This window comes from Chlorocebus sabaeus, chromosome 4 (genome assembly GCF_047675955.1).
Source record: "Chlorocebus sabaeus isolate Y175 chromosome 4, mChlSab1.0.hap1, whole genome shotgun sequence".
NCBI lineage: Eukaryota > Metazoa > Chordata > Mammalia > Primates > Cercopithecidae > Chlorocebus > Chlorocebus sabaeus.
Window position 1 is genome coordinate 55,553,127 of NC_132907.1, and position 10,672 is coordinate 55,563,798.

The 10,672-nt window shown below is 39.6% G+C and overlaps 1 protein-coding gene across 3 annotated transcripts in view; it reads left to right on the forward strand.

Moving 5' to 3' along the window:
• DAB2 (DAB adaptor protein 2) overlaps window positions 1-10,672 on the forward strand; it is a 52,716-nt gene that overhangs the window by 21,873 nt on the left and 20,171 nt on the right. For all 3 annotated transcript variants that reach the window (XM_007961461.3, XM_007961459.3, XM_007961463.3), the window contains exons 2-4: window positions 8,218-8,410; window positions 9,229-9,368; window positions 10,158-10,256. In XM_007961461.3, coding sequence (XP_007959652.1) covers window positions 8,320-8,410; window positions 9,229-9,368; window positions 10,158-10,256 — 330 coding nt within the window. In that variant the 5' untranslated portion in view covers window positions 8,218-8,319. The remainder of the gene's footprint in view (window positions 1-8,217; window positions 8,411-9,228; window positions 9,369-10,157; window positions 10,257-10,672) is intronic.

Below are 10,672 nucleotides of genomic sequence, written 5' to 3' on the forward strand. Positions count from 1 at the left end.
ATGATGTGAAGCAGATCTCCTAAACTGTCCGTGATAATGATGTAGGTATGAATTTTGACTCAGGATTCATTGGAACAGGGCTCTCTGGGTAACTTAGAGTACATTTTGTTCCCAGAGTCTGTTCCTATCAGAACCCAACTTTTGTAGGCTCAGAAGGCAGAGCTGGGCAGGAGGTGGCTCTTACATTGGCAAACCCTCTCACTTTTCCACCTGGGCTTTACTAATTAAAGCGCTAGACTGGGTGCAGTGGGTCATGCCTGAAATCCCAACATTATGAGAGGCCAAGGCTGGTGGATCACCTGAGGTCAGGAGTTCAAGACCAGCCTGGTCAACATAGTGAAACCCTGTCTCTACTGAAAATACAAAAAATTAGCCAAGCGTGGTGGCTGATGCCTGTAAACCCAGCTACTTGGGAGGGTGAGGCAGGAGAATCACTTGAACCCAGGAGGTGGAGGTTGTAGTGAGCTGAGATCACACCCCTGAACTCCAGCCTGGGCAACAAGAGCAAGACTGTCTCAAAATAAATAAATAAATAAAGTATCACACCATTCCACGTTTCCACTTATTAGTGATTTGAGTATAGGTTCTTATTGTTCTAAAAGTGTTTAAACACTTACTGTGGAAATGCAATGTTGGAAAGAGCACAAGACTGCACAGCACATAGCTTCTGTGACCTAGCTTTGGTTTAATAGTAGCTACTGATATAGTTCGGCTTTGTCTCCAACCAAATCTCATCTTGAATTGTGGCTCCCATAGTTCCCATGTATTGTGGGAGGGACCTAGTAGGAGGTAATTAAATCATGGGGGCAGTTTTCCCCATACTGTTCTCTTAGTAGTGAATAAGTCTCATGAGATTGATTTTCAAAGGGGTTTCCCGTTTTCAATTGGCTGTCATTCTTGTCTGCCACCATGATTGTGAAGCTTCCCCAGCTATGTGGAACTGTGAGTCCATTAAACCTCTTTTTCTTTATAAATTACCCAGTCTCAGGTATGTCTTTAACAGCAGTGTGAGAACAGACTAATGCAACTACCATTTGTTAAGCACTTTCTAAGCCAGGTGCAGATGTCTCTACGTAAGTTCTTTCTGATTTTTTTCCTAACAGCTCAGCAAACTATATTCTTATTTTACAGGTGAAGAAATAAACATTAGATAAATTGCCTCAAGCCACAGAGCAAGGAAATGATGAATCCTGGGTGGGTGGGACTCCCAAGCCTGAGCCATTAGCTGCTATGCTATCCCACCTGTACCCAAAATTAACTGTATAAGAGAATCTTAACTCTGGTCTGACTTGGTTCGAAAAACAGGGAAAGCATCTTGGTTCAAGGTTTAATAAGTCCTCTAAGTCCTGCCATATCATTTTCAAAGGTTAAAGGCAATGATGCCTCTTTGCTGTAAATGCATAACTTGTGTTTAGCTCATTGACTCAGGCTTGTTCTGTTAGTGAGGCCCCTACAGCAGTGTCAGCATTTATAAGAAAATCTTCTAAGGACTCCTTTTCAGTATGCATTAGCATAGTCTCATTCCTCAGTGAAACAGGCTGTAAAAATCTTACTGTCTGCTCAGTTTGGTCTTTGCAAAGTAGAAGAGCCTTCCTAAAAGCATAAGAATCCAAACAAGCAGTTAAAGGAGGAAGGATTTGCATAAAGTGTCAGAAACAGTCTAACTTTGCTACAGCATCGCTGGTGATGACCCCTATTCTTAAAGGGCTACTTTGAAGATAGCGGTGAAGGCTGTTTGCTGCCCTCTTGGACCCCGAGGTCTGTCTTAGAGGTTAATATTTCACATGTCACCCTAATTCCACACTTTAGCTGAGGCAGGCAGAAAGTTCAAAGAAACAAGGAAGCACATTCTCTGTCCAGTACAAAGTACTGGACATTCTAAACAAATAAGTTCATGTTGCTTTCTTCTTGAGTCTCCTTAATTCCTTTCCCTGTGTCTATTTTATGTGGCTTGTTCTGAAAAATTAATGGTATGTTAATGTCAGTGGGATGATGACTTTTTGAAAGTAGCTTATAAAATACAGGTTAAAATCAGTGAGATTCAAGAAAAGGCAAGAGAGACAGTGTATGTAAGAGAAGAGGAAACACAGACCATGCTCACTTTGAACCCAATGATTTATGAGGGATTGATTTTGTGTTGCTGTGTCCATTTCATTATTCATAAAATAGAGACACATTCGGCCGGATGCGGTGGCTCACACCTGTAATCCCTGCACTCTGGGAGTCTGAGGCAGGTGGATCACCTGAGGTCAGGAGTTCGAGACCAGCCTGGCCAACATAGTGAAACCCTGTCTCTACTAAAAATACAAAAAAATAGCTGGGCATGGTGGCGGGTAGCTGTAATCGCAGCTACTCGGGAGGCTGAGGCAGGAGAATGGCTTGAACCTGGGAGGCAGAGGTTGCAGTAAGCCAAGATTGTGCCACTGCATTCCAGCCTGGACAACAAAGCAAGACTCCATCTCAAAAAAAAAAAAAAAAAAAAGAAGAGGGACATTCTGTTTCATAGGCCTTTTGGGATAAGTGTTCTTAGTGGTTGGTATACTAGGTGTTTGTACCATTCCCCTTAATGTTAAAAGTAAATTCCCCACCATCCGTGGAATGGAGCTACCACTAAGTCCTTAACTCAAGTTATTCCTTTTACCAGCATTTTGAGACTGACAAAGCACTTTTCCTGCTTGCTCTGTATAATTAGGGTAAGAAGGTAGGCTTGGGGTGTCACAGAGGAGGATGGTTGACACTTGTATTATGATATTGCTTCAAAACCTTGGAATCATTAAGCAGTACCATTGCTGATGCCAACACATTCCTACTGGTAGAAAGGGTAAGGATATATAAGAAGTGTCAGCTAACTTTACCCCCACAAAGCCTAGACTAATCATTTTCCACCATGCTGGCAATTCAAGGATTGAAAAGACATTTTATATGAATCACTAAGGACTAAGTAATAGCTGATTTTTATTATTGCAAAGTCCATAGTCATTCTAAGATGACTCATGCAGTCTTCCAGAATAAATTTCTCAGAGCCTTCTCAGAAACCAGGAGAGATGTTGCAAGCTCCAGAATCTCTCGTAGTCATCTGATGCTAGTACCACAGAAGGGGGAAGTCTCTGCATTCTTTCAGGGAGATTTGTATTAAGTCCAAAATCCAAGTTAGAGATCTTCACTTAAATGGAAGCTAATTTTATTAATATAGCAGAGTTTCCTTTACAGCTTTCTGTTCTATCTGAGGCCTTAAAAAGGAGTCAGGACTATAGGATAACTTTAGATCCTCCTTTGTTTTTACATGTGTCATCTTACTTCTCTTTTCAATCTTCCAATGAAGGAAACAGCCTGTCCCTGAGAACCAGGATAACAAACTAGCTATTTTTAGATGGGGAACTATGCTTGTGAGCCTTTTTATGTGTTTTTGAGCTTTAATTTGTAATCCTTGCCTTGTGATAACACCCCTTGGGTGTATTTCCTGACTAATTTTGCACTTTTTGAACTGAAGGGACCTGAGACTACACCCAACAAGTGAGAAAATTGTATACTTCCTCCTTGTGCTACACTCACTTGCTTCCCTTTATAAGAGATTATTACCATCCTAGAGCTTTCAAACAGACCTCGTTGCTTAACATAAGCTAGACACTTTCTTCAACAGAGCCCCAGTTTGGAAAGGTAATCAAATGTAGTGCATCTGAATATTGAATATTAAGTTTAAACCAATTATTCTCTACAGAGGGATCTAAGTCTATAAGCGAGCCGCCTTCGATCTACTGCATGTTAGATGATAACTTGCCTATTTGACAAGTCTGTGATGGGGACTTGCTCTTTAAACCTTGGGAAAAAGGTAAACTATCACTCTGGTATGTGCATAACTGGATGTACACTTTTGTTAAAATCTTGCAATAAGTCTTGAACATTTTTTTTTGTAAAGGGGTTTGTAGTCTTGTGGTCTATGGGCAGAGTCTACCTTCTGATCATTTCAGGAAGTAAAGATAGATACATTTTCAATTGTATGGCCTACAATGAGACTTACCCTTGGCTATTACAACTCAACATACACATCCATTTTCTTCAGGGAATTTATATTATTAAACTTTTCCTCATGTTTTTCTTCCTTGTCCCTTGGAATTGCTCATACCCGAATGGCGGAAGGATATAGTCAAAGGAAAACAAATACCTTTAAAACAACTCCAATGCTATGAAAAGCTGTATTTAAATATCTGAACAGAGAAATTTTTGCTATAAAAACTTATAGCAAGGTAACACCACTCACCTTAGAAAGCTTCCATTTGGCCCAGTCTGCCAGTGCTAGATTTGATATGTGGTCTTAAGCTATGTCTTGTATTACTTTCATGACTAAACCCACATGCCACCATTCCCTCCCCACAAACCCCTCAAAGTTCTTTGTGGCACTTCTCAAATTCTTTTAAAATAGACTCATGTTAGAATACAAATAGCCAAATTTAATGAGCTAAGTCTTTTCATGTCAGAAATAATACCCTGCAGTAAAGTATCATATCCGGCTTCAAAGATGGGCAACAAACTCTTAAGCCCAGATCACTTTTTCAGCCAGCGATTCTAACCCAGTTCTGGGCCATCTTGCCGCTACTATCAATACATGCATTGATGAACTCAGCGTAATACTGACCTAAGCAAGACAGACCTGATGGTGTAGTCACATACACTTCAGTGGCCTCCCATGAAGAAAACAGAATGTATTCTGTTTTGGAATATATTGTTACAGTTCTTGTTCTGGGCCTAGGAAGTAAAAAGTAGATATCGAAGTATATAAATATAGCCTTGAAAGCCAAAATAATATGGTTTTTAAAAGCATATAAGGATTAATATTCAGATGAAACACTTGAATCTGCAACATTTAGGGTATCCTTAAAGAATGGTTTTTTGATCTGGAAAATCAAAACAGATTAGCCTTACCATTGTGTCAGTTGGAGTTCAGTCCACACCAGTTATTTTAAAAGATTTTAATGTTAAGCATTAATTCCCATTCAAATACTAATCAGGCCTGGCCCTGCTTAGCTTCCAAAATCAGGCTTGTTCGTGGTTGTATGACTGCAGATATTAAGTGTTAACTAGGTATAAAGTTGTTAGTTAGAAAACTGAGAGAGTAAGAAGAGACGACCAAGTCATCACTGGTTAAGTAAACTACAGAAAGCAGCTACCATCTCTAGGGCTGAGTGGACAAAGGTAAGACATTGGAACTGTCAAAGTTTATAAAGCTTGCAGGAGGGCGTCTCATGGTGCTGCTACTGAGGCCTGTGAGAAGGGAGTACTGCTCAGCTAGGACTGGAGTCCCTGTATCTGAGGACCTGGGACCTGTTGGCCTGGAGAGAGTACACCAGAGGACTAATGCTGGTGTCTCCAAGATGGGCATGATGAGGCTAGTTCTGCAAGTGTTAAAACTGGATTCAGGGGCTGTTTTAGGAAGAAACTCTTGCTGCTGGGGTGAAGAAGCTCTACTAGAGTCACACTCCCAGGAGCCTCAAGCCATAAGGAAGTCCATGTGGAGCAAGCAGACACGTCCGTATCCCTTCTCCAGCTTGGCAGTTTCCCTCCAGCGCCCCTTACCGGCAGAGCCACCATGCAGCCAGCAGGCAAAGCAGGAATGTTTGCACAGTCTAGCTCCAGCTTCACTAACCAGGGATAGAGGTAGTTCTGAAGCTGAGACAACTTAATAAATGGCAGAGATCACCCCTCTAGCTACTCAGCATCCACATACACCCTTCCACACCTTTCAACTTTCCCCCCGACAGCCACACAAATGTTTCCATCTAAAAAAGTGCAACTGTCTTTCATTCCGAGAAAGATGTTCTCACCTTCTCCCCAAACTGGGAAGCTGCAAAGACCCAGCAGGCATCACATTCATTTGTGGAAAACGGTTAGTGTCTTTGGGCTACATTAACCACTCCTAGACTTCAGTCACAGTCCCATCCGAATAACGCACTGCCTAAAGACAAAATTGTACATTTAACTTCAAAAATACTTGCATTAAAAGAGAAGATAGAGAGATAAGAAAACAGATAATGCATACCAGTGTATACACATAACAAGCAAGGAAGAAAATGTGCATAGCTACAACTGTCCTCATTACCATTTACACGAATGCCATCTACATCCCAGACATTGAGAAATGAGTCTCCTACCTTCAAGGAGATTGTAGTCCAGTGTATGGACAGACAAGCAAATAGACTTGTGTGTAAACCATGCAATGGACGTGTGTATTTCAAGAGGACTATGTGAAGCTGTGCTGGAATACAGCTTCTCAGCTGAGATTTGTCACTGCAGTGTTGAGGAGCTCTGGTTTGGGGCCAGACAGTCTGGGTTACAAACCTGGTTATACCACTTAGCAGGTATGTCGTTTAAAATATCTGTGCCTTCACTTTGGGAGGCCGAGTTGGGTGGATCATGAGGTCAGGAGCTTGAGACTGGCCTGACTAACATGGTTGAAACTCCGTCTCTACTGAAAATACAAAAGTTAGCCGGGCGTAGTTCCGCACACCTGTAATCCCAGCTACTCAGGAGGCTGAGAGGCAGGAGAATCACTTGAACCCGGGAGGTGGAGGTTGCAGTGAGTCAAAATGGCGCCACTGTACTCCACCCTGGGTAACAGAGTGAGACTCTGTCTCAAAAAAAAAAAAAAAAAAAAAAGAAAAAGAAAAAAGAAAAAAAAGAAAAGGAAAAGGAAAAAGAAAAAATATATATCTGTGCCTTGGCCTTCCTCTGGAAAATGAAATATTGTGATACAGTAATACTCACAGGACTACTATGAATCTTTTAGAGTTAATACAAGTAAAAGGTTAGTAGTGCCTGGTTCCCACCTAAGTCCTGAGTTAAGTATAACTTTGAGTCTTCTACTGTGTAAGACTTTCATCTGTAAACAGACTGTCTCCCTGATTGCCAACCAGCCAGGTGTCTTTAAGCAAAATTAACTACTAAATCTCCAAATGAAACAATTCAGATAACATTACTCATACATAGATTGCATGAATGTATATATTTAAAGACTGTTCAGATTATAAAGACTATTTTAAAACTCACGGTGGGAGAAATTAAGTACTGACCCCTATGAAAACATGTTGACATTTGTAAACAAGCTAAGTGCAATTTAAATTGAGTGAAAACTTGAGACTTACTTTTTATTTAGATACTCTTTAAGTATCTAACAAACGACAGGTATTCTCATGTGGTGGGCTTAGTCCTTTAATTAAAATGTTCACTTAAATGGGTAGTATAGGCACAGAATGAAGAGGGCTTTTAGTGAAGGCTGGGTTGTGAAGGGGTTAGTGTACCAGCCCACATGTTGTCTTAAAACGATTACAAAACAATGAATGACTTTTCTTTGCCTTTGGTCATCAGTTAATGTAGAAAGTTAATCTACTAACTCTAGATCTCTCTACAGCTATATGGAAACATTGGCTCCTGGGAAGTGAGAGAACCTTTTGGAAAGTTAGCTCACTTCTGTGTGGTTTACAATGACTGCATTTTCCTGTTTCTCCTACTATGATACATTGTGGGTAGGGCAGAGGTTATGAGAGCACAGGACAGACTGTTTGGAGGATGGTGATGCTGAATAATAGCATAAAAATGTACTAGATGAGTTGCACAATTGGCACCCCCTCAATCCATTATTTCCCTGGTACAAATAAGTGTTAATGGCAAAAAAGGATGTCTTTTATAGTGCTTGGATAGCCTTGGGGATCATATGCAGAATCCTAATACTTAAAACAAATTTATCAATGTGAATAAGATACAGTTCATAACTCTAGTCACTGCCTTTACAGTTAAGCAGTTTTGTGAAGAACTGAAATTTATAATGCCCAATCTCAAATGGCATTTGCAATCTCACCAGGCTCAGCATTCAATTTATTTCTGTTTTGCAATAAAACCTAGCAAGTTTTCGATCCCTATCTTTAATACTTGATTTTTATGCCAAAGTTCTAATAAAAACTGCTTAGCTAGATAATCATTAAACGTTCCCAGATACCAAGTGCTTAAAGAAAAACCTAATAGGCACACATATTCCATTTTGGAAACTACAAAGGAAACGGCCCTACCCACTCCCCTGCTTTCAGTCTTCAGTTTAATACAGCAGGAGAAGGAACAAAATGAGTCCAAAGAACTACAAAAGAAAGTCACTAGTTGTAAGCCTATTCTGGCATAAAGTCTGGGTCTGCTGTGTTCTGATCTCAATATGCCTCTAAATTCTGCCTACAGGCGTCTGTGGGAGGTTATGTTTATTTGAGACTTCTCCATCGGGGATCGCCTGGTGTCACCAAGTGTTCACTGGTACTGGGGTTTGCTGCCTGCCTTCTTGCCATGTCTAACGAAGTGGAGACAGGTGCCACCAATGGTCAGCCCGACCAACAGGCCGCACCAAAAGCACCCTCAAAGAAGGAAAAAAAGAAAGGTATGGAGAAATCCTCTTGAAGCCACGGAAGGGAGCTAAAGGTGGTTACCCCTGGAGAAATGTGAGATTCAGAATAAAGTAAGGGCTGGCTCTTATCTTCGTTCAACCTCAGCTTAGTCTCAAGTTCTCCTAATAGGAAAGTTGTACTTTGGGAGAAGAGACTGGTTCATCCCACTTGTAATAAGACATCTCTGGAAACCTGCAATTACACCCACTTAGGTCCAGCTGGGAAATACTCATAGGCATCTTGTTCAGTTAATAATGCAATCATTAATTATTTTTTATTTACCATTTGGTTTTACTGAACTCATTGGGAATGGGACTGCACAGACCTTGTAAAAGGAGCAAAAGACAATATAAAGATGGGATAATTATCTTAATAATTTTCAAGAGAACTTAGGCATAATTCCTTTCTGCCTTATTGATAGTTTAAAATGTTGGTCAATTATTTGGCAGCTTATTTTTCTTATGTTAAAAATACGTATATTATCATCCTTATATTCTTTTAAAGACTTAAAAAAAGCTATGATGAACAATGTCCCCAACTCCCACCTCCCATATTCCCATAAGTTTCCCATAATGCTGTCAGTTTTGTACTTCTAAGAGTTTATTTTCTCCCCACCCCAACTCCATACACAGTTGATTGTGGAACATGATTTTGCTCAAGGGAAGTAAGAATACGACAGGATAGAATATTATATACATGATCAGTTGTAGTATAATTAGGATTTATACTACTTAAATTTTGGAGAGTCTAGAGCATATTTGGTCATAATTAGAACTGGCATTCTTTATCCTGTATTCCTTTCTTTTCTCAGGCCCTGAAAAGACAGACGAATATCTCTTAGCAAGGTTCAAAGGTGATGGTGTAAAATATAAGGCCAAGCTGATTGGTATTGATGATGTGCCAGACGCAAGAGGGGATAAAATGAGCCAAGACTCTATGATGAAACTAAAGGTAAAAAGGAAATGAATGCTTTATCTGTATATTAAGTGAAAGTCCAAGAGAGGGAATTATATTAGAAGCTCTTGTTGACCTATGTTCAATTACTTGAAAACCCCTTTTAATCACATTATCCATCAGTAGTGCCCCATTTTCTGAGAAGCCGTGAGTGTTTGCATATTTGGAGGGATGTCCTAGAGACCTAATTTTATCAAGTATAACAGGACTCTAGATGCCTTTTCCTTCTGGCAAACTCAACATTGGGACGAACTAAGCCTATTCCTATTTCTATTCCTATAAAAGCTATATGCAAATGTGTACGTTGTTTCTCTTACTATATGTGGAGAGCACGGAGTATCCTGTTTTAGACCTGGGAATTGTTATGATAAAATTTAGAATTCTGTGTAGACACTGGTGTTCCGTAGTGTTAGCCTTTCCGTTTCTTGAATTTTAAAATTTAGTATTATGGCACTATGTGAAACTGACTAAATAAATAATACTTGTTCAGTAGTTCAAGGCCTAGAAGAAACATCTGTAAAGATCTTCTAGTTGATCTTTACCAATGACTATTGTGAGGCCAAGAGATTTAGAGTGACTTGTCTGAGTTGGCACAGCTAACTAAGGGATGCGCTAGTTCAACGTCTTCCGTGCCGTCCTGCTGTCCCTGATGAAAAGTGCAAAACTCTTTCATCAATGGCAAACCAGGTTGAAAACAAAGCTGACTGACTTGGAAAATTTTGATATTAAAAGCATTGTAGGATGTTTTAAAAAATTCAACTTCTCTTGCTTTTCCACCCTCATCAGGGAATGGCGGCAGCTGGTCGGTCTCAGGGACAACACAAACAAAGGATCTGGGTCAACATTTCCCTTTCTGGGATAAAAATAATTGATGAGAAAACTGGGGTAAGAATTCACATTTGCTGATACCTCTCTGATCACCTGAGTCTGACCAACAATTTGCTGCTTGAATTTCGGCTCCCCTTCTTCTTTCTCAAAGTTCTGTAGGGAAAAAATACAGCAGATATTACATCTTCAGAAGGAGCAGGCAGAAAACAGAATGGGGGTGAAAGTCAAGATACTTTATTTTGAATTTGTGTTCTATAATAAATGTGAATCTAAGTCTATTAAGTCTGTTAATAGGCTTAGCTTCACATTATGTCTATAATATATATATTTTTGAAATTAAATAAATATAAATATATATAATTTATACAATATAAATATTTAAATATATATAAAAATATAAATAAATATATATAATTTATGAAGTAAAACTTTATATATATATATTTTTGGCCTCAGGCATACAGAACTAGATT